At 31.7% G+C, this 24462-nt stretch overlaps 3 protein-coding genes across 4 annotated transcripts; all 3 read left to right on the top strand.

Moving 5' to 3' along the window:
* The first annotated feature begins 5530 nt into the window (after nt 1–5530).
* LOC133030176 (uncharacterized) lies at nt 5531–6836 on the top strand. Its single transcript, XM_061102456.1, has 3 exons — nt 5531–5832; nt 5952–6475; nt 6578–6836. Exons 1-3 carry the CDS (start codon nt 5632–5634, stop codon nt 6714–6716), a joined length of 864 nt encoding a protein of 287 aa, XP_060958439.1. The 5' UTR covers nt 5531–5631; the 3' UTR covers nt 6717–6836.
* Nucleotides 6837–11305: 4469 nt separating this feature from the next.
* On the top strand, nt 11306–12999 carry LOC115699149 (blue copper protein-like). Of its 2 annotated transcripts, none has more exons than XM_061102447.1 (3): nt 11306–11647; nt 11776–11995; nt 12249–12999. In XM_061102447.1, exons 2-3 carry the CDS (start codon nt 11803–11805, stop codon nt 12773–12775), a joined length of 720 nt encoding a protein of 239 aa, XP_060958430.1. In that variant the 5' UTR covers nt 11306–11647; nt 11776–11802; the 3' UTR covers nt 12776–12999. The 2 variants fall into 2 exon arrangements, with proteins under 2 accessions (XP_060958430.1, XP_060958429.1); XM_061102446.1 differs by having other exon boundaries at nt 11309–11647; nt 11771–11995.
* A 6287-nt stretch (nt 13000–19286) lies between these two features.
* Nucleotides 19287–22995, top strand: LOC115699554 (ACT domain-containing protein ACR11). The gene is made up of 10 exons (XM_030627027.2): nt 19287–19828; nt 20387–20444; nt 20569–20691; nt 20864–20958; nt 21392–21476; nt 21585–21644; nt 22145–22200; nt 22349–22454; nt 22546–22614; nt 22707–22995. The coding sequence occupies exons 1-10, from the start codon at nt 19686–19688 to the stop codon at nt 22767–22769; spliced, it is 858 nt and encodes a 285-aa protein (XP_030482887.2). The 5' UTR covers nt 19287–19685; the 3' UTR covers nt 22770–22995.
* The last annotated feature ends 1467 nt before the right edge of the window (nt 22996–24462 follow it).

The following is a 24462-nucleotide window of genomic DNA, read 5'->3' as shown; positions in this document are numbered from 1 at the left end:
CACAAAATCAATTTGGCAATATATGAAATATCTTGTTAAATCACAAAGCTATAGTTGAATAGTTGGGTTGGCAATGTCTATGCCAAATTATTTATATTGTTGTTGAATTGTGAGTGTAATGTCTCAATCTCTAGGCTAAGGCAGCAAACAATGAGCCTAGGGGTGTTCATTGGATCACATCCAATGGTTTTAGCCCTATCCAGATCCGATCCAATCATATATTGGATGTTAGATTTTACCATCCGATCCGATCCAATTAATTTCATCATCCAATCGATCCAACATCCATTGGATGTTGGATTGGATCGGTTCTATCCATTGGATGTATTTCATATATATTTATTTATTTAATTTGGGTTTATCTAATATTTTAGACCTAGTATTTTCTAGATTGGATCGGATCCATCCAATATTTTAGATCCAGTATGTATTGGATTGGACAGGATCCATCCAATCCAAGAAAAAAAGTAAAACTTTAATGTTAATTTTCATATATACATATAGATTTGACGTATAACAATATAAAATCTAATTACTCATCCAAACTAAATGAAAATACTAATTAGTTCGATTGGATGTTGGATGTATTGGATTTTTAGACACCCCATCCACCATCCGATCCGATCTAATTGGATATTTAAAAATAACATCCAATCCGATCCGATCATAATTGGATATCCAATGTTCGTCGGTCGGTTGTAATTGGATCGGTCGGTTCTCATTGGATTGGATCGATTTATGCACACCCCTAAATGAGCCTATAGAAGGACACAGGTTGTAGCCCATACATGCCAATTCAACTCTAAACGGACACTTGTCCAACTATTTTGTAACACAAAATATAAAATCAAATTACAATAATTTGGACAGTCTTCGAAATGAAAAATCACATTTATTTTAGATAAGATCGACCATTTTAAAAAAGTGCATATTTATTATCATTACACTATTTAAAATTTCTAAAACGGACAAATAGCTCGACTCCAATTATCTTTTTTTTTCCCAAAAATTCTCGTTGGTGAAACGCTTCATCTTTAACGAAAAACCCACACTTAATAATTAGAGAAACAGTCACCTTAAGAAGCCACTAAAGTTCATCTTAAAGTGCAAGGCACAACAAGAGATATTATATTATTTTTTGTATATTTTGAAATTAGGTTTTATATATTTTAATTTAATAAATAATATAAAAGCCGCTAACTAATTATAAAGTGTCACGTTATTATAATATTGGACACCTTAAGATACCAAATAACAATATTCTTATAATTAGAGAAAGAAAAGGCACTAGCGATGTCTAGCATCCTCTTACGTATTGATATCGATATTAGTATAATTAAGTATTAAGTCTTATATTATTTAATATAATAAATTTTAGGAAGTATTACTAACTAATTATAAAGTGACATATCTAAAAGATATTAAACACCACATGGTGCCTGATAGCAATGCTTTATAATTAGGCTAATTAGGATTTTCGCCTCCTAATGTACCAAATCAAGCCCCTTGAACTTTTCTAGCCGTTAAAAATTCCCCTTAAACTATTGAGATTGTTAGATTTAAGGATTTTTGTCTAATTTCATTCAATTTTATAATTTCAGTTATCGTTTATGTACTAAACCATGCTCCCAAAACTTTGATATCTACCAAATTATGCCTCTCGAACTTTGACATATACTAAATCATTCCCTTTGAATTTTCATCCATGTTAGATTTTTTTACTAATTAAAATGGGATAAAAGTCCTTAAGTCTAACAATCTCAATAGTTGAGAGAGCATTTTTAACGATCTTAAAAGTTCAGGAAACATGATTTGGTATATGTCAAAGTTCAGGGGGCAAAATTAAATCTAAATTAGCCTTATAATTATGAACAAAATATGAAAAAAAAAATGTTATCGGTATTAGTACAATTAAGTATCAAATATCAGAATTTATACAATTATTTTTAAAAAGTAACTAACCAATCACAAAAAAATACATTTAAAAAGGTTTAGTGGCCAATAGAGTAACTTTCATTTCATGTATAGGTTTCGGCATAGTGCATTGGTATTAGAAACTAGTGGTGCTTAGCACTTTCTTGACATGTCGCGTTGCGATTGGCTAGTGATACTTCCTAAAAATTATTATATTAAACTATATGGCATATGAGATCCGATACTTAGTTGTACCAATGGATCTAGGCTCTTTAGCAATTTGAATTTATATGCTTAAAATACCATATTATTTTTCCCCTAAATCCAAACTTATTAAAATTGGTAATATATGACCAATTTAGCAAATTTCTAAATCTAACCCTCTCATTTGAAACCATCAACCTCTCTCTCTTCCTCACTCTTCTCTCAGCCGCACTAAAAAACGGGATCCCCTAAAAAACCCAAAACCCCAACTCAGCCACAGCCGTCGAACCACAACCCCAATCACTCCGGCGTGGAACCTGAACCCGACCAACCGAGCAACTCGCAACCCGACCCCCACTCCGAAAATGTCAAAGGTAAGTGGTTTTTTTTTTGTTTTTTTTCTTAGAAATGGTTTATAGATTTATTTAGTTTGAGTTGTGAAATATTATTGGTAAGATTTAAGAAATTTATTGTGAAAATGGGATTCGGATCCGTAAAAATTGGATTTTGACTGTAAAAAATGGTGAATATGCGTTCGGATTTGGGGGAAGAAGGTGGCCCGATGGGGAAGAAGGTGGCCCGATGGTCTATTTGGTATGGGTCCGATGGTCCAATAAAGTGGGTCCGATGGTCCGATTAAATGGGCCCGATGGTCCGATTAAATGGGCCCGATGGGGGGTTCGGCTGTGCTCTGTATGGGCAGACCGATGGGTCCGATTGGCCCGATAGGGTACCAATCGGACCCATCGGTCCAATTAGACCCAATTTTTTTTTTCGTTTTTTTAAATATTAATGGGGCCGATGCTTAGTAATTATTTTGTATGGGTCCGATGGCTACCAATCGGACCTCACAGTGGGTCCGATTTGTAGCCATCGGACCCGTGGGTTGATTTTTTTTTTTTTGGTTTTATTAAGTAGTAATTATTATTTATTGAATATTGTTTTTTTTATTAATTATTGTTTTAGTATTAATTATTGTTTTAGTATTAATAATTGTTTTATTATTAATTATTGATTATTGTTTTTCTATTAATAATAATTTTATATTATTTACTAGGTATTGTTTTATATTAATAGTTGTTTTATATTAATTATTAATTATTTTTTATTATTAATTATTAATAATTGTTTTACATTAATTATGAATAATTGTTATATTAATAAATTGTTTATTAATAATTGTTTTATATTAATGATTGATAATTATTTTATTAATAATTTTTTTATTATTAATGATTAATTATTGTTTTGTTATTAATTATGAATTAGTGTTTTTTTTCTATTAATAATTATTCTATTAATAATTTTTTTTATTATTAATGATTAATTATTTTTTGTTAATTATTAATTAATGTTTATTATTAATTATTAACTATTGTATTAATTTGTATTGTTTTATTAATTATTATTTTTTTACTAATTATTAATTATTAATTTGTATTATTTATTAATTATTTTTTTATTATTAATTATTAATTTTTTTATTAATTTTTATTGTCTTATTATTATTTATTGATTATTGTTTTATTATTAATGATTAATTATTGTATTATTTTTTATTGTTTTATTATTTATTAATGTTTTACTAATTATTAGTTATTAATTATTAATTTTTGTTAATTATTAATTAATGTTTATTATTAATTATTATTTTTTTACTAATTATTAATTATTAATTTGTATTATTTATTAATTATTGTTTTATTATTAATTATTATTTTTTGTATTAATTTTTATTGTCTTATTAATTTTTTATTATTTATTGATTACTGTTTTATTATTAATGATTAATTGTTGTTTATTTATAGGTTTAGGGTGTAATATAATTTTTTTTTTCAGTCTTCCAAAGTTCCACGACTTTTACTGCCAGTGTCTGAACATTACACTGGTCGTGTTACTTGGCGGGGCGGTAGTTACTATTACCCCAAAGTAAAAGCCAAGTTTGTACAAATGCAGTTGTTGGAAAGGGTGAAGGAGGAATCCCCTTTCAACAATTTTTTTGAGAGAGAGCCATTAGCGTTTTCAGGTGCTCTTATCCATCAGCTCTTCATGCATAAGATAAAATCAGATAAAGATGATGAGGTGCATTTTTATATTGCAAAGAAGAGATGCCGATTCGGCCAAATTGAGTTTGCCTTGGTGACTGGGCTTAATTTGTTACGTGGACCGACTGAGGCTGAGGTTTCGGAGAGGGCGACGTCAGACCGTTTGATAGTGGAATATTTTAATGGGGATCCATCTATCAGCATTGGTCGTCTGCGCAGCGTCTTTGAGAGTTGCACTGAGAAGGATGATTGTTACAAGTTGGGTTTGGTGCTGTTCGTGATGGGTGTTCTGACTGGGAAAGAAGAGAAGACCCTGGTTCCCCCATTTATCATTAGAATGGTTGAGGACCTCCCTTTTTTCTACAATTACCCGTGGGGGAAAATTTCTTTCAACTTGTTGAAAGATACTTGGAGTAAGGACTTCGTACAAAAGAAAAAGCATATGGATGAGAAGATTGTGAAGGGAACGACTCAGAAGGAGTCAAAGTATTCGGCCTATGGATATGCTGTAGCATTGCAGTATTGGGCTTATGAGTCCATCCTCGAGCTTGCTGAGAAATTTGCAATCAGAAGATCGCATCGCTTTCCCCGAATGGTGAACTGGGAGAGTAAGGATGCCCCACTCGGGAAAGAGGAAGTCATCAAATTATTTGCAAAGAAAGTGAGTTTGTTAATTCATTGCATTTGCTTACGTTTATTTATTTATTTTATTTTAATTTAAGTCTAATAATCAATTTGTTATAATTTGCAGTTGACAGTGTACTCCGTTTTATGTCCGCGGAGTAATGAGGCCGAGTTTTTGAGCCACGTCACTGGAGGTGAGGCGCCTCTATTTGTGGATATATGGAAGAATTGGTTATTGGCGATGATGGCCAGCCTACTCAGGATAGTTTGCGCAGCCAAGCTTCAAAGCTTGCACTCAAGCTAGAACAGCGAGCGGAGGAAGCTGGAATCTTCAGAGATGATACACCACCACATTCTCCACCATCAGGGGCCCGTTCTGTTCCACCGTCTGCCTCAATGCCCGATTCTGCATCTATGCCGCAGTCAGCATCTATTCCCAGCACCTCACAGCCTCAGGTGCCAATATCTTCTGCCATATTGGCAAGATTGGAGCGTGTTGAAAAGGAACAGCTTGCTTTGAAGCAAGGCCAGACTGATATTTTGAAAGGGCAGAATGAGATAATGGGTTACTTGAAGACCCTATTGGCTCTTATGGGAGATCAGAGAAGGCCCAGCGCAGAGGCAGAGCCACAGCCAGACGCCGTGTCTCCAGGAGATGAGTTCATTCTTCCGAATGATTACAGACCTAATGATGTGGAAGATGTACTCCAGACACCTCAGAACATGTCGGGTCACGTCCATTAGAGATACCCAAGATTCAGAGGTTCAGGTTTTAGAGACCGTTCCAACACCGGTGGAGAAGAGAACGAAGAAAAGGCCAAGGTGGTTTGACGAGTACACCGAAATGAAGAAGAAGATGAAGCCATCAACAACCAATGTGAATGTTGACCCACTTCGGCCCGTTGATGAGAAGCTACTACATAGTTTTCGAAATTGGTTAGTGGGAACCATCGGAAACAAGTATCCGAGGGACGTCTTCACCGGGCTGTGTGGCGTGGCTTGGTTCTCGACCCTAAATACAGACAAACTATGGCTTTCTGATGACGTAAGTTTATTAACTAAGTATTATATGTTGTTATTTACTGCTTTTTACCATTGTTATTTGTTTTTTTTTTTTTAATGTTGTAATGTGGTTGTGCTGACTTATTTATATGTGCTGTGCAGCATTTGGATGCTGCTTTCCATATGATGAGGAGGAGGCAACACTTCTTCCCGGAGTTGTACCCACGTAAGTGTACTGTGATGCCATCTTGGTTTACCTCATCGTTGAGGGGTCGGTGGGATGCTTGGAAGAGCAATACTGACCATGATGGTTTTGTTTGGGATGAGTCCATCTTGGAACTCCTTCGTGGGGATCCAAACCAATTTTTGCCTTCTTGGAAGGGTATGGAGTGCATATACATGGCCATGTTCTTGAACGGACCGAAACATTGGATCGCTATGGAGGTCAATCTTGAGTTGTGGAAGATATTCCTCTTCGATTCGAGTCTTGGATCTCTAACGAAAGACGAACTGAATTCGCTTATGGATGTGTGGTGCCCTTTACTAGCCAAATTGGTGGACCAGTGTGGTGTATGTGACACTCATTACATGGTGATGGTCCCTCAAATGACAGCCTCCGAAAGTCAGGTCAGACCCTTCGACTGGGAAATGATGGACAATAAAGTTGTACCTCAGACAAAATCGAGGTAATTTAAATGCATTTTTTTATAGTATGTTTATTAATTAACAAAAAAATTTTATAATATTCTCTATGGTTTATTAAATTTTGCGTTTACCTACTATTGCAGCGGCGATTGTGGAATGTACGTCATAGAGCATATTGAGCATAAGTTATTGGATCTACCATTCGATGGAGTACATGATCAGCATATGTCGCTCTTTCGCCAGAGATGGGCAGTAGATTTATTCTACCAGAACTTGGCATGAACTTTAGATGTTTAATTTTTTATATTTGTTGAACAATGTTTACTTTTACACTTTTCAATTTGAACAAACTACTTTCACTAAAATTATTTTATTTTATCAGTAGAACTTGTTTTTGGCTCAGATTTTTAACAAAGTTTAGAAATAATGCAATGCGAAATACGTAACAGTACAACACATGTTCATGCCACAAAGTAAAAATATTTTACACCATAAATATAAATAACATAATAGTCCAAATATGATCACAATACTAATAAACTAAAAATTTATGTTAAACCTCGGTAGGTGCAAGTGCTTCTGTTGTGTCCCGTGGCACCGCACTTGCTACATTTTCGTGATTTGATAATCCTTTCACCATTACAAGCAGTTCGGTTGTTCTTAATTCTTCCAACCTTTTGCTTCTTGGGTCGCCCTACTGGTTGCTTCTCAACAGGCACTCCAACTGTCATGTTCTTTATGTCATCAGGTAATTCCCAATCATCCTCGTCACCAACTGGCATAATTGTTCCTTCGTATGTTCTCCTCCAATATTCTGTTGTGTAATATGGCGAGCATAGTGTGTACACGCTAATACTTCGCTCCTGAGATGCAGCACATGCATGAGGACAAGGAAACTTCATGCACTGGAACAAGCCGCAAGTGCAACTCTTTTCCTGCAAGTCCACTACGCCACCGGTGAGAACTGTTCTTCCAGGGTGAACCTGCAACGTGTAAGGCCCGCATGAGTCAACGTTCAAAAACTGACCTTTTTCAAAATGCAATGCCAAGTCCTCCTCCATTTCTGGTGCTAGGGGTTTCGTCCACTTGTCAGCTTTTTCTTTTCGTGAAGCAAACCACTTCTGGACTTTGGACCTCAGGAATGCTACAGCAGCAGTGATCGGGAAGCCTCTTGCATCCTTAGTTGTGTTGTTGAAGCTCTCAGCCCAATTGCTCATCATTACATTGTAACGTACCCCTGGAAAGTACGACCGAACCCATTTTTCAAATCCGATTTCCTCAAGATATTTTGCAACCGCTGGATTCATGGCCCGAATGTTCTCAAATTCTCTGTGAAACTCTGATCTTGAATACGTGTACGCACACGTGTAAATGTGATTCGTGAAGACGTCAGTCTTGAACTTGTGGTTGACGTTCATAATAATGTGGTGGTAGCATGCACCGTGGTGTGCATCAGGGAACACGATATCCAAAGCACGAACAATACTTTGATGCCTATCCGAAACAAAAGCTAAGTTCTCAACATCACCAATCGTTTCTTTCAATTTTCTCATAAAATAGGTCCAGGAATTGTGGTTTTCACTGTCAACTATAGCAAAAGCTATCGGAAAGATATGACTCCCTGCATCCAAAGCCACTGCACACAACATTTGCCCACCATACCTAGTCTTCAAGAAAGACCCATCAACGCATATAACAGGTCGACAAAACTTAAACCCCCGAATAGAAGGACCCAGAGAGAAGAAACAATACTTGAAGCGACCATCTTCTACCACAAAATCCGTGATGGTACCTGGATTCCGCAACTGTAGCATGTGCAAGTAACTAGGTAATAAAGAGTACGAATCTTCAGGTGTACCCCGAGTCAGGTGTATTGCCTTCTCTCTGCACCTCCATGCCTTTTCGTAACTCATTTGGATCCCGTAATCCTTGTGCATACTTTTTCTTATATCAGAGGGCAACTGATCCGAGCCGTCAGTTGTGAACTTATCCTTAATTAGATGGGCAACTATTACGGGTGATGCTTCGACGGTTATCTTTTCCTCGAAGATCAAGGGAACATGTATGTACATTATGAAATGTACTCACCTCAAACATGTTAGAAAGTACGTTCTTCTTCGCTCTTAATCTCCACCCACAATCTGTATCCTTACATGTGACGTACCAAATATCAGTACCGGACTTCCTAACGTAGTAGTCAAACCCTTTCTTCATTGCATACAGGCCAACAACCATCTTTAAATGCTCTTTGACTCTAAAAAACTTTCCCACATGTAACTCCCCGCCTGGTGTGCCACCCGTAGATATATAATGACTATGATCCTCGATGTCTTCTCTTGTATACATTTTCTCCTTGAATTTACCGTAACTTGTCGAAGAAAAAAATGGATCGCTCCATCCAGTCACATTGGTACCTCGAGCATCAGTAGGACCACTAACATCATTGGTCTCTCTACCATTATTAGGACCTGTACTGTCAGTAGTTCCTCTAGCATGACTGGTTTCGCCTGGACGACTACTACTAGTACCAGGTGTTTGGCAATTTTCTCTACGGGGCATTCTTTTATGTGTCGGTGGCCTCGGTGGCCTCGGTGGTATTTGGTACGATAGTGGAGTCAAGTTCAAAGGTACAGCAACAGGGGCCTCTGTACCTTCGTCGTCTCTTACGCCATCATTGCCCTCAACATAATATTCAGGGTCTGGACCATCACAAAAACCATCAATGAAGGGCATTTGTGCTACAATATCAGCACTCGGCATCATAGTGTTTAATTCAGGTAATACATCCGCAACCAACACCTCTGGATTTGTTTCTGGAACAAAACTCCCAACCTCGCTACGATTATCCTTAACAGAACTTGGTGTGGGACTAGGATCAACCCAAACATTCTTCATTAACAAAGTCACAAACAAAGGAATAAATTCATCTGGCTTCTTCGCAAGTGTAGATAAAAAGTACCTTGCACGCTTATCATTTCGAATAACTTCAGGAGGATACTCATAGCCTTTCCTGTACTTGTAATTTACTTCCAATTTCAAGTCATACTCCGCTTTGTCAACATCCAGTTCTTCGTACAAAACATCAACCAAACCTGAGTAGCTTAGGTTCGGATCAATGTCAATTGTCAAAGCGGCACTCCCTTTATAAATCCAATCTCTACCATCAAGCTCCCAAACACCATTATACATAACACACGCATTAACAGTTGAATCTGTCACAAACATTTAAAAAAACACAGTTATAATTTACAACAAAAATCTCACCGAAAAAAATCTTAATTAATCATTAATAACAAAACAATAATAATTAATTGATAATAAAATAATAATTAATAATTAATAAATAATAATAAAATAATTATTAATAAAAAAATGAAAAATAAAACTATAATTAATAATTCATAATAAAACAATAATTAATAATAAAAAAAATACAAAAAATTAATAATAAAATATAATTAATAATTATTACTAAAACCATAAAAAATATAACAATGATTAATAAAACAATAATTAATAATAATTCATAATATAAAACAATTATTATTTTAAAAAAATAAAACAATAATTAATAATTCATAACAAAACAATAATTAATAAAAAAAATAATAATTAATAATAAAAAATAATTATTAATTGATAATAAAATAATAATTATTAATAAAAGAAAAATTAATAACACAAATATTAATAAATCACTACAAAATAAATTAAGCATACATAATAAACAATAAATAATCATAATTAATTAAATAAAAAAAAAAAAAACTTGCAGTAGGGTCCGATTGGTCCGACCATCGGACCCCATGGAGGTGCATCGGACCATCCTTTAAAAAAATAAAAAAAATTCAAAAAAAATCCAAAAACCACTCGGGTCCGATGGGGTCCGATTGGTCCGACCATCGGACCCATATGGAGAGCATCGGCCCCAGGGTCCAAAAAAAATTAAAAAATCAAATTTCCCATAAAAAATTAAAAATTAAAAAAATACACAGGGTCCGACCATCGGACCCACATGGTCCGACCATCGGACCCATCAGACCCACATAGAGAGCATCGGACTCAGGTCAGAAAAATAAAAAATAAAATAAAAAAAAAAAACAAAACGGGTCGGACCATCGGACCCACATGGTCCGACCATCGGACCCATCGGGCCCACATAGAGAGCATCGGACCCAGGTCCAAAAAATAACAAAAAAATTAAAAAAAATACAGAACGGGTCAGACCATCGGACCCACATGGTCCGACCATCGGACCCATCGGGCCGTCTTCCCTGCCATCAAATTTTTCAGCTCATCGGACCCCCATCGGGCCAGCATCGGGCCCGACGAAAAAAATGCAGAAAACCAGAACAAATCTAGATTTCACAGGCAGCAAACTTTTTATCAGAAAAAACAGCCAAATAACAGCAACAATCTACAAATGAAGCATCAAAATAACATTCTAAACTAAATATAACAACAACAAACAAGATTGTTCAAACAAAAAAAAAATTACCCATGAGTTAGTGTATGATGCTCGTCCAAAAATGAGAGAAATTATGTGGTGAGCCTTGTGCAGTGTGGTGCTAGTGTAGTGAGGATGAGAATAGAGGAGCAAAATTTGACCTTCCCTCTGTGTAGCTTCGGGCAGGTTAGAGAAAAGAAGAGAGAGGGAAAGAGAGAAGAAGTGATAGGGGGGTGAAGGAAAAAACAGAGGGTATTTTGGGCATAATAGAAAAATTGTCATATATTTTAAGATTACCTTCCTTTTTTTTTTTTTTTGGTTGTTAGAGAAAAAAAAGTATGAAAATAATAAGAAGCTATTTACTTTAGAGTGGATGAGACGAGCATATACTCATAGTCCCAGAAGCCCATTCTATAAATAAATGAATCTCAAAAAGCCATTAAAGCTGAGGTGGCAGTTGTCTCGCGCGCGATTGACCCAATGCGAAACTACGAGACGATTCAAGCTGTGAATTGCACGCGCCTCATACATATTGCTTTTCGACAGAAGAATACTATCGCGCCTAACCGCTCACTCTGTATGTGTATATATACACAAGTGTGTAGTGATGAGATAGCTCATTAATTCATTTCATTTCATCTATAAACATTCATTCTAATATCACCATCTTCTACTGGTGTTACTTCGTACGGTCGTTTCTGCTACACCATTATCATCTCCGATATTGAACCATTTTCATCTAGCTATTAGCTTTGGATATCGTCAGGTATATATATATAAATGTAAATATTACACATTGTTATTTTATTAGTGAATTCGTACATACTTTAGTGTTGGATCAATCAAAGAATTTCAATGTACTTTTTGGTGTATATATGTATGTATGCAGAACAGACTACGTACAGAGATCGATCGAACGATATGGAGAGATATTTGAGAACAGATTGGGGTGTGAAGAACGTAATTGTCATGATGGCTGTAATCGGATCGGTTTTCTTTAGGTGTAATGTCTTCGCTGCGAACATCACAGTCGGCGGCTCTTCTGGTTGGGATCTTACTTCAGATCTTCAAGCTTGGACTGCAGAAACTCCATTTCATGTTGGCGACTCACTAGGTTCGTACATTATATACACATATATCAGATCTGCAATGTCAAAAATTCAATTCATATATATTAACATTATTTGTTTTTCTTAATTACCTTCTTTAACATTCATTATTTCCTATTGGTCATATATATACAATTTTAGAAAGAAAGAGAAAAGAAATGCAATTTTCAATCTCTCCTGCAACATTGTTATATTTGGTGCAAGAAATGGAGTTAGTTATTATTGATTAGTTATGCGTGCGTGCATATTATATGGCAGTGTTCTCCTACAGTGGGGCCCACGATGTGATAGAAGTGCAGGAACAGGATTACGAATCGTGTAACGTCTCACACCCAATCAAAACCTACAACGACGGTGAGACGGTGGTCCCACTGAACCAGCAAGGAACCAGGTACTTCGTCTGCGGTCGCCAAGGTCACTGCCTCATGGGCCAAAAACTCCAAGTCAATGTACTTCCCTCCCCTACCACCAGCGAAGGCGGCGCCGATAACCCTGATCGTCGCGGTGGCGGACGGCAACATGCTAGACCACCTCCTCCTCCTCCTCCTCATAATAATAATAATAATTCATCAAATAATAATAATAATAATAATCCTCATGATCAGCACGAGTTGCCTTCGTTGGATCCTCAGGTTTGTGTTTGTAGCGGTGGTAATCCGGAGAAGGTGGTGGCTGTGGCTGACTCTGCGTTCGGTTGGTTGATGCCGTTGGTTACTGCGTTGATGATTAATCTTGTTGGTGGTTTGGATTATCTCGTTGGTGTTTTCCATCTCGTCATGATCTGATGAGTAGTGACGATGATGATGATGATGACTTTAATAATGATAATAATAATAATCTGTTTTGGTGTGATTGCTGATCCCCCCACTACGAACTATTTTAGGTACTAATTTTCGTTGGTTTAATGTGTCATTTTGGCTTCTGAAAAAACTGTAATTGTAGTGGGAGCTATACTCAAAATTAGCTAGAATTACTACTTTTGTCTATTATACAAATTCATTGAGTCTCATTTGATCAGTTTGATCATTATCATCACACATATAGATATATATACCTGTTAAATTTAATACACATGTGCATTTCATTTCATTCAACAGTAATCAACACAAAAAATGCTGATTAATATTCAAGATGATCAAAGCATCTATTTAGAGCATTGATTCTACAATAAAACATATGTTCAATATTGGACATAATATCTCCATGAGCCATATGTTGAAACCTTTTGAATTTCCAAGAAAATCACAAGAAAGTAGAGATTGTGTAAACAACCATATTTTCACAGTACCATTAGTCCCAATAAAGGGCTCATAATTATTAATAATTATATATGATGGATTATTTAATGTGTCACTTATAGTCGTCATTAGGCTATCATATTCCTCAAAAATAATTAGTGACTATTAACCATCTCTTTACAGGTTAATTAATATATAGTTGTGATTGTGATTATAATATTATCCTTATGATTATATATTAGTATTTATAATAATTGCAAACAATATTTACATATGCTAAATCATTATAATTTCAGCACGATTAGTAAGGTACTATTATAAGTTGAACAGTGATAACACCAACCAGGAAAAGAGAATTTTATATAAATATAATTATATCTATTCTATACAAAATGTGCCTATATAAAAGAATTCTTAGTTTATGAGAAATTATTAAGTGATTCTTTTTTTTTAAAAAAAAATTCTATTAAAAAATAACAGTGTTTTTTTTGGCTGAGAACCGAAATCATCAACACGTTATCATTTTTCATACTTAATTAGAAAACAAAAACGTAACTTTTTATACACATGGCTACAGCAAGCTTCAATCACTGCGAAGCCACTATATAAGATAATAACAATAAAAATCTCATGTATATGCACTCACCGCGGCTATATAACGATAATAACAATAAAAATCTCATGTATATGCACTTTTAATAGAATATTATATACTCCTCAATGGATACTATTTACTTAAAAAAGTTGAGTTTTTAAACTGAATTTTCTTATTTAATTAAAAAAATATATTTTTATACTACATGAGCTAGATTTGTTCCATTAACTGAAAAAACAATTAAGAAAAAAATTGACAACAAAGAGAAATAAAAAAAGTTCAATTTTACTTAAATATTTTGTGTGCAAATATATTTTTGATATAATCTAAAATAAGATATTTTTTATTTTTTTTAATTAAGTAGCAAAATAAAAATAAAAAATTTTCTTTTATTATTCATTATTTGATCAAAATTTAATAATTTAATACTTTTACAATTAATATTTATAATTTGATTTATTTAATAATTATTAATGAGTAATGCCCATTAAAAAAATGTTTCATATATGTATATATATATCCAATTAAATAAGACTGATTATAGTTATACCATATCACATGATAAGAGTGTTCGCGGTGTGGGCGGTGTGAGTTTAGATTATCATATGGTATTTTCAACAGCCATCGAAGCCATATAAGCATCACAGTACCACAAGCTCAGTATTAATATCAATCAACCAATTTAGCTTGCATATTGATGCTAAAAATCCTATTGAATAAACATAATTAAACTTGTGAGTATATTAAAGTAAATTTTCAAGAGTAATATAAAATAATAATATTGCAATGATGCAAGTTTATTTACTAATATTTTAAAAATGTAAGCCAATTAAATATTCCTAATATACTAATATTTCAAGAGTTAGGAAGTAAAATAAAAATAAAAAATAAAAAATAAAAAATATTAGGAATAAACTTGCATCATTGCAATATTATTATTTTACATTACTCTTGAAAATTTACTTTAATATACTAACAAGTTTAATTATGTTTATTCAATAGGATTTTTAGTACCAATGTGCTAGCCAAATTGGTTGATTGATATTAATACTGGGCTTGAGGTAGTGTGATGCTTATATGGCTTCGATGGCTGTTGAAAGTACCATACTAGAAGGTGCTATATAATGGCCACTCGTGAATTTGTTACTGTCCAATAAATACTTACCAATTTTTTTGGTAACTAATTCAAGTTATTTAATGTTAATAGTCTCAATACTATTTTCGCTTATTTAATTAAATTATGACAATATTTATTGTAATATTTTTTTTAAAAAAAATACAAGTATATATGTGTAAGTATATACTAAGTATATATGTGTAAGTATAAACACTGTCACATCTTATTTTTATGTTTAGTTCATATAAATCTTATTAGATTTTTCTTAACACCCATTTCTGATTTTTTTTTTCTTACAGGCAAAGTAAATAAAAATAAAGAAAACAAACTACAGAGTAACTAAAATGAAGAAAAGCATATAGGAAGTTCCGAAGTTATTGGAGCTTGGAGTCATATTTTTAGAACTATGTAAATAAAGATAAAGTATAATTAGGGATTTATACTTCTCTTCAAAAGATGTGTAAATTATCAAGTTTTCTTAAACATTAATATATTGCATCCAATATTTAATTATAAATTATTAGGTATACATAATAATCTCACCTAATAACAAATAATATTTTTTTCTTTAATTATTAATTGTATCACTTTTAGATAAAGTGAAAAATACCTAATCTAAAATTTAATATACGTCCCTCGCACGTAACTTTTTACTAGTATATATATTCATGAATAATAATCTTATTCTAGTAATCATAACTAAAATATGAAGTTGTTCATGATCACGAATTTATAAATATATTAATTTATTTAAAAGATTTCCTTTTTACATAAGGGCTCGATAATATATTTTTTATTCTAAGGCCCACCAAATGCCAGAAATTTTTCTTCTTCTTCTTCTGTTTTTTTTCTTTTTTTTTTTTTTTTTTTTTGAAAGAACCCTTAAGTGGTAATTTACCTTCGATATCACAATTAGACTGCTTCAAATCAAATTATAGATAACTCATTTGGGCCCTAAAAAATGAGTTTTTGTTCAAAGAAATAGTAGTTTGAAAAAACCTGAAAAATATGTATATTTTTACAAAATAATAATATTATCTTTTGGGCCTCTGGGCTTGGTGAGCCGGCCCTGCCATATACCAACCAGAAATTTATTTCTTCTATCACTTCTAGGTTAGGTGTCAAAAATAAATATTAGAGAATGATAAATCACAAAAGAAAAACCCAAAGAAAATGTAATTTGGACATACTTTAATTATAGGAAAAATTAAATAACGCACCACTTTTTGTAAATTAATTATATTTTTATATTAAAAGAATTTTTTTAATATTTTTATGGTTTTCCAAAAGATAACACGAAAAAAATATAAAATTAACAAGAAAACTATATAAAAGTAACATAAAAATAACAACAAAAAATAAGATATATAAAACAAAAAATCAACAGCAAATTAATAAGATTACAACATAAAAAGACCGTATTTTTTGTAAATAAAATAAAAAAAAATCGTAAAAATATTAAATATTAATTCCATGAAACTGTATTTTTGTAATTTTTTTTTATTATTTTTTATGTTTTTGTGAAATAATCCCTTAATTATATTCAAGTCTTTTTGGCTCATTCCTATCCACTTTTCGTGACAATTTTTGCTTTCCCAATTTTATTATTAGCAGTAATCCTGGGACTAATAATAAGATAAAAATTCTAAAACAAAACGGCACTGGTGAGGATGTGGTTTTCTTAATTAATTGTTTCGAGTATTAGAATAGATGTGGTCCAAACTCTCTACAAAATATTTATATGAGACATTATTAGTTATTAGTGAGTCCCACTTTTAATTTCTATTTAATGATTTACCCTAATACTATCTTGTCTTTTATAATAAAATATAGAGTCCTATAAATATAATATCTACTCATTTTTAATCTTCTATGAGTTTTTTTTTTTTTTTGGTTGCTTTATGTGAATATAAAGATAATTGTTGAAATATATAATTAATTTTTAGTATTTTTTTTAGTGTCATACTATTATACTATTATTGATGTAATTAAGTATTAAGTTTCATATAATTCAAGAAAATAATTTTTAAAGAATAATATTACTGACCAATCTTGAAGCTTCACTTATGAAAAGCATTAGGCACCTCTAATACTTAATAGTAATGCTCTTATAAAAAATACATTAAATGTAATTTGTTATTTGTTTGCTATAATAAAAAGCAATTAGAAAAAGAAAAAGAAAATAATAATAAAGTTAATTAGTAATTTTTCCCCTCGAACTTTGACATGTACTAAATCGTGTCCCTGAATTTTTTTGGTCATTAGAAATTCCCCATGACCTATTGAGATTGTTAAATTTAAGGACTTTTGTCTAATTTCATTCAATTTTACTGTTTCAGTGATTGTTTATGTACTAAACCATGCTCCCCAAACTTTGATATCTACCAAATCATGCCCCTCAAATTTTGATTTGTACTAAACTATGCCCCTTGAACTTTCACCCATGTTAGAATTTTTTTACTAAAATTAGACAAAAGTTCTTAAATTTAACAATTTCAATAGTTTGGGAGGAATTTTTAACGACAAAAAAAGTTCAGGCGGCACGATTTAATACATGTCAAAGTTCGGGAAAAAAATTACTAATTAGCCTAATAATAATAATAAGGAAGTTCTATGTTAGGATAGTCTCTCCTTTGTTGTTATTATTATGATTTTCTTTTAGGCACGTAAATTTCTTATAATATCAATTTTTGTTAGTACAGACTCTGTTATTGTCACATATAAAGCTTAAATTCTTGATTATTGGGTCTAGATAGAAAAATGTAGTATTAGTTACTTTCAAATGTTCTTTTAATAAATTCAAAACAGAGTCTATACTGACGAAACTGGAAGAAAATTACAGTTTTACAAACATTAGGTACTTATGCCGCTAAAAATAAACATTGAGTTTATGGCGCTTACAAATATAAAACTTTGAATACTTATGCCGCTATTTACCCTAATTAATTTTTTCTAAAAAAAAAAGCAGAAAAAGGGCACGTGAACTGTGCACGTGACATGAGGGTGTGGGGTTCACAAGTTGGAGTTACGAATATGAATTCTTAACCAAACGCGTCGCCATTATTTGTGTGGCCAATGCAGGTGCAGTTGGTCATGACTATGAGATAACATTTTCATTATTATTATTATTATTATTTAAATTATAATAATTCGTGCTTCAAATGACGAAAATGCCCTTTATGGAAAGATGGTCCTTTCCTTTCAGAATAAACCAAGCACAAAGATGGCATATTACAACTTTACATTTTTTTTCAGTTTTAGCATACAATATTTTTGTTTTTATGGGAACGAGTAGTGTTTATTTTAGAAAAAATTATAAAAAAAATTTATATTTATTCTTTCAATTTTTTTATTTATAAAAATACCGTTTCAATAAAAATAATAAAATATTTTTTTTTGTTTTCTAATTTATTTATAGTTGTATTATAATTGTTATGCAGTTGTTTTTTTTATTTATTTTTTGTTCTTTTATAGTTTATTTATAGTTATCGTGAGTTTAAACAAAATAAATTTTTAAAATTTTAAAATTTTATAAACGTATTTTTATAAATAAAAATTTTAAACTGTTAAAAAAAAAGAAAAGTATCTTTCAAAATTCCCTTTACTTTATATATAAGCCTAAGAAATGAGAATTGTATTTTGGGTTAGAAAAGTACTATGAACATTAGTTTCATATATAAGAAGGTAGTGGTTTGAGTACTCTTTTTAGTGGTGGTGTTCAAAAATGCATATGTATACTATATAGTCATCAAATAACATGATACATTATATTACAAGGAAAGAAAATAAAATTGAAAAAAAAAATCATAGAATTAGGTAAGGATTTCTTACCATTTTTTCAATTATTAGGTTATTTATAAGGAAAAAGACAAATATTTTTCGAGGTATATTACTCCAACTTCTTTTCTTATTTATTTTTTATTTTGGAAAATATACATTACACTACACTGAACTTCAACCATCACAAAAATTTCCATAAAAAACAAGCTACCAAAAAAATTGCTTCAATTAATGAAAAGCTTCTTTAAAAAAAAAAAATGCTATAAAACAAACCTTTTCTTAAAAAAAAAAATTGTAGTTTTATTTTGTTTGAATTTGCTGCTAAATTCTTCTTAATTGTGACTTTATTTGTATTTAATTTTTTAAACTCAAATTTTAACGGTAAAATTGTCCAAACTACTGATAGTAAATTTAAGGTGTCATTCAATTAAGTGTCACCTTAAAATGAATGGTAGCATCTAATGATAGAAAATAAATAACACTACCAATTTAATAGTTTAAAGAATTTTACTTTTAAAATTTGAGTTTAAATACAAATAAAATAATAATTAAGAAGATTTAACCGGCAAACACTCCAAATAGAAATTAGATGGCTTTACCTAAAGAAACGGTAATAAAAATAAAAACTGTAAAATAAATAAATTGGGGAAAAACAATTGAAAGGACAGAGTTTGTAGAGAAGTGGGAGAAAACAGATAAAATGATCTACTTAGCTTATTTTGGTTTCTCGCTATATAAATCTCATCCATGGATCTTACTCATGGCGGATATTTCAAGGCTCAAGCCTATCCAACCCATCATCACTCGCGCCATCCACACTCCACGTTCCCATTTCTCTATTATATGATTTTTCATCTTCTCTAACATGGCTTATCTTTAGTTTCTTCTTCTCTCTCTTTCTCTCTCTTTGATTCAATTCTTTTCCATTAACATTATTTGAAGAAGCAAAAAAATAAAAAAAAAAAATGGCGGCGGCTTTGCCTTCTTTGGGTCTTGGGGTTCACTTCAATAACAGTTGTAGTTCCAGGAACTTTACTATTCCCCTCTCAACTGGGGCTCTGGCGAAGGGGTTTGGTACTAATCACTACTACATTATTCCTAAGAAGAGGTATGCTAATATAATATGTTGTTGTGTTGATTTTGTAAAAAAAAAAACATAAATTATTGTTCTTTCTTGTGTTTGTGGAAAAGGGTTTCATTGAATTTGTTCTGACTTTAGTTTGCTGATTTGGGTTCTTTTCCATTTAAATTATTTCCTGTTTGGTCTGTTTCTTGTGGTTGTCAAAATATCAATAGGTTCTTAAGCTTAATTCATTAATCTTAAAGGTGGTGGATGATTTTGATATTATATAGTTAATTATCTTAACTATATATAGTTTCTTATTGTATTTTATATGATTGCCCTTTTATTGTATAGTACTTTAGTGTTTATGATGAATTCATAAGTAAATCTGTGATGAAATTAAGTAAATCTTTGGTAAATGATGTTAATTTACTACTAGCTCCAAAATCTGACCAGAGCCATGATTTGTTGGTGTTGAGAAAATGTGAAAAATCTAATACGGCTATGAGTACATTCTGTTAAGAAAAAAAAAAGTAGTTTTACTGATTTGAAGTCCTATTGATGCCATTCTTTTTGGTTTAAGTTATTTGTCATCTTTCACAGACATTTATCTTCATCAACAATATTTGTTCCAAGAGCATCATCTTCTGCAGCTCTTGAGGTAGTTCTCAACTCTAATTATGTTACTAGTCATTTTTGCTAATCATCTTTGAGAGTGATTGGGTCAAACTTACTGTCTTTATGGCTGTTTGTATGCTTGGTTGGTTGGTTTACATTGAAAACAGGATGGAAATAGTGACACTGATACAATTCCAATCCCCAAAGTTATAATTGATCAAGACTCTGATCCTGATGCAACTGTGGTGGAGATAACCTTTGGTGATCGGCTTGGGGCGCTTCTTGATACTGTATAAAACACATTACTTTACCTCTTTCTTTTGTTTCCAATACTTTCCTCCATTATGGATATTCTCTTTTGTAATTGGATGCTGTGAAAATCTTTTCTTTTACCCCTTTTTGGTAATGTATTCATTATTAGCAAGTTCTAATATAGTACTGTTGTCCACAAATGGGTTGCAGATGAGTGCACTCAAAAATCTTGGCTTGAATGTTGCCAAAGCCAATGTCTTTCTGGATTCTTCGGGGAAACACAATTTGTTTGCCATAACAAAAGCGTGAGTGACACTTCATACTTTTAATGGTGTTTTTTTTTTTTTTTATCTTTTAATTTAATGTTATTCTTTGATATGAAATTTTTACGTTTATTCTTATTTGTCTGCACTGTGAGTTGTTAATTGTTTCTTTCATTCAACACTCCCTTGAAAAGTTAAAGGTTTCTTGTGCTTCTATGGAAATTTAAATATCGATTTTTGAATATCTTTCCTATGCTTGTTTTCTTTACAAGGTTGATTTACCTACTTTTCATAGTTGAATTGTAGCTGTTTTGCTTCACCTACTGATATTCATTGATGATTATAAGGAGAATAACTTCAGAGTTAGTTTGCTAGTTAAAATGGGAAGACCTTATTTCATTGCACTTTTATGCGCTTCTTTACTGTAATAGCGGTTCTTGGATTTGATTGACTTGGTGGTGGAGCTTGTTTGCAGTGATACTGGTAGAAAAGTAGACGATCCTGAGATACTTGAGGCGATTCGTTTGACCATTATAAACAATCTAATTCAGTATCACCCGGTATTTGTTTTTAACTCTTGATCCTCAGATCATATTTAATTGAGAACCTCCACCAGGAATATTTTTTTTTTTTGTAAGCTTTCTCATTGGATTGAGTTGGTGAACCAGGAATCAAGTTCCCAGTTAGCAATGGGAACGGCATTTGGGGTTGAGCCACCTAAAGAACAGGTTTTTGGACTTCTAATTTTCCATTTAAAACCTATTATCATCTTCGATAGTGGATTATCTCTTTTACAGAATCATTTTCTTTGAAAGTTTAAGTAGTCGACCTGAGACTTTTTGTGGACTGAGATTTGATTTTATGTTTACACTTCTGCCTATCGTGTTTTTGTTTGGTAATGTTGTGTGTTCATATGTATTTACGAGCTCAAATCACAACACTTTCGTATAAATTCAACTGTTCAAGCTAGACATGTTGTTATCTATCACATTGATTTGTAGAAATATACGTTGTTTTTCCATCAATTTACGAAAAAAATCCTATTCCTTTTGTATTCTTCAAGTGTAATGCATTAAATCTTGTTTGTCTACAAATTGTAGCAGAATATTTCATCTTGTTTGATAATATTTCACAAGCGATAATATGGATGTATATATCAATTGCTGAAAGGAGCATGATTATGTTCTATTATTGTCTATACTCTAATTAACACCTTGTAATTCCTCAGATTGATGTGGACATAGCAACTCACATAAGCATCAGAGATGACGGCCCAAAACGAAGGTAGTCTTTCCCAATCCTTTTATTGGTATGATGGGGGCTCTTGCAACCCTACACCGTTTCACAAGACATCAATAATGGGTGTAATCTTATTTCTAAATCATAATACACCGATATCGCTTCTTATAATATAACGTCGGTATCTCTGCAGTTTGCTTTACGTGGAGACAGCTGATCGGCCCGGTCTACTGGTGGACCTTGTAAGGATAATAACTGACATCAATGTTTCCGTTGAATCTGGAGAATTCGACACTGAGGTTCTGTCCTCGTCTTTCTATGCAGCTCAGATTATTCTATGTTTTACCACTCTTAATTTTCATTTCCTAAACTGTTTTTCACTTGATGCAGGGATTGTTGGCAAAGGCATCTTTTCATGTTAGCTACAGGGACAAGGCCTTAATAAAGCCACTCCAACAGGTATAATTATTAATTAGTAATAGTGTTTAATTACTTATCAGTTTAAATCATTTGGATTCAACAAATTAACCCCGTTTTGACACTTTTGACAGGTTCTTGCTAACAGCTTGAGATACTTCCTAAGGCGACCCTCGACTGAAGAGGCTAGTTTCTAAGCTCCCTGCACACAACATTTATTAAAAACCAAAAGCTTTTAGGTGGGATTTTGGTACTTCCCAGAACTAAAATGAGGAAAAAGGCTGGGAAAGTTGTTTAGAATGTTTTTCCCTGATAGAATAATGTTATGGAACTTAAATTTACTTTTAATCTTCAGTAACAGTGTAAAATGATGGCATTATTAAAATTGTTGTAATAATTAATAAACCACCACCCTTACAATAACTACTATCTCTTGCCTTGCTTAGAAGAGAAGTTAAAGCAAAATATGTGCATGAACGAATCAAATGTCTAGTTTGTACTTTTTTATTTTTGGTGTTTAAATCGTACACCATTGAGTTTTCTTCATATGGTCATCAAACTATGGGTGATTCAGATTAACACACTTTTTATTTAGTACTTCTAAAGTTTTTTTTTTTTTAAGAAAAATAAATAAATAAATAAAGCACCTTCACTTCCACAATGTTTATTTATTTATGGAAAAAATATTATATATTCTTCAAATTGAATTTGACATCATGACTCAATCTCTTTACAATGGTGGGATAAGGTACCGACCAATCTAATTTTGATTGGAGTGGTTGGTTGGTCAAGTGATGTTGAAAGATGATATGTATTATTCAACTTTTCTTAATTTTGGTCACGTTTGGGTATCGATTCTATTTAACATTTGGATAGGATAGCATTCATTTAAAATATACATATAAAAATAAAAAATTAATAATTGAATAAATAAATAATTTTCCAATAGGAAAAAAAACAAGTTGGATATAAAATTATAAGTCTTTTTTTTATTATTAAAATAGGAGTAATTTGCAGTATAAATATTTAAATTTAACTTTCAATTGTAAATAAATACTTAAATTTAATTTTTATATAAGTTATAATTCTGAAACTTCTATCAGTACCTGACTGATAAATGGTAAGTAAATTGCCACGTGGCAATCCTTGATTAGTCCAAGTTATTAAAATTTTTATTTCTTTTTTATATTGGAGCACAATTTAAATAGTGGAGTAAACACAAATTTAATTTTTGTGGCAAACTTAACACAAATTTTACATTTTGTATTAAAAATGATCTAATAGCTACAAAGCTAAAAATATATCTAAGAGCTAAAAAAAAGTATCAAAGTAGTAGTACATACAATAAATGAACTATTTTCACTAAAAAATTTAACTAATGAATATTGTGTAGCTACAAAAAACTTTTAGGTTTTAGTACTATAATATTTTATTATTTTTATAGGGTACTTTTGAGTTTTTAATTAAATATTTAGGATATAATATATATTAACATTTTATTGTCTATGTATTATAAAGGTATGATTTTTTGAGAGAAATATAGAAAATATGATGTATAGAGAAATATAAATGAATAAAGTAAAATAAAAAACTCTGGGGAATTGCCATGTTTACTTTTCATTTTTTTCTCTTTACTTTTATGTTCTTTTAGTTATTTTTTTTATAAAAGTTATTTTCATTTTGAAGTTATGTTATTTTTATTTTTTAAAAGTTATTTTTATTTTGACGTTATGCTAATTTCATTTTGAAGTTATGTTATTTTTCTTTTTATCAATGAATAAAGAGTTAATTATAAAAGTATAAATGAAAAATCTAAATTAGTGAGACATTTTAAAAAATAAAATAGAGAAATCGATAAAAGTGCTCTTAGGACATAAAAATTCAAGTAAA

The sequence above is a fragment of the Cannabis sativa genome, chromosome 8 (assembly GCF_029168945.1).
Source record: "Cannabis sativa cultivar Pink pepper isolate KNU-18-1 chromosome 8, ASM2916894v1, whole genome shotgun sequence".
NCBI classification, from domain to species: domain Eukaryota; kingdom Viridiplantae; phylum Streptophyta; class Magnoliopsida; order Rosales; family Cannabaceae; genus Cannabis; species Cannabis sativa.
Note: the sequence above shows the minus strand (reverse complement) of the source record. Positions and strands in the feature narration are given on the sequence as shown.

Bases quoted from the DNA above. Each gene is read 5' to 3' on its own strand.
- LOC133030176 (XM_061102456.1), top strand. From the start codon at position 5,632: ATGAAGAAGAAGATGAAGCCATCAACAACCAATGTGAATGTTGACCCA. The intron at 5,833-5,951 runs GTAAGTTTATTA...TGTGCTGTGCAG, and splicing joins AACTATGGCTTTCTGATGAC to CATTTGGATGCTGCTTTCCA. The intron at 6,476-6,577 runs GTAATTTAAATG...CTACTATTGCAG, and splicing joins GTACCTCAGACAAAATCGAG to CGGCGATTGTGGAATGTACG.
- LOC115699149 (XM_061102447.1), top strand. From the start codon at position 11,803: ATGGAGAGATATTTGAGAACAGATTGGGGTGTGAAGAACGTAATTGTC. The intron at 11,996-12,248 runs GTTCGTACATTA...ATTATATGGCAG, and splicing joins TCATGTTGGCGACTCACTAG to TGTTCTCCTACAGTGGGGCC.
- LOC115699554 (XM_030627027.2), top strand. From the start codon at position 19,686: ATGGCGGCGGCTTTGCCTTCTTTGGGTCTTGGGGTTCACTTCAATAAC. The intron at 20,959-21,391 runs GTGAGTGACACT...GCTTGTTTGCAG, and splicing joins TTGTTTGCCATAACAAAAGC to TGATACTGGTAGAAAAGTAG. The intron at 22,201-22,348 runs GTAGTCTTTCCC...GTATCTCTGCAG, and splicing joins GATGACGGCCCAAAACGAAG to TTTGCTTTACGTGGAGACAG.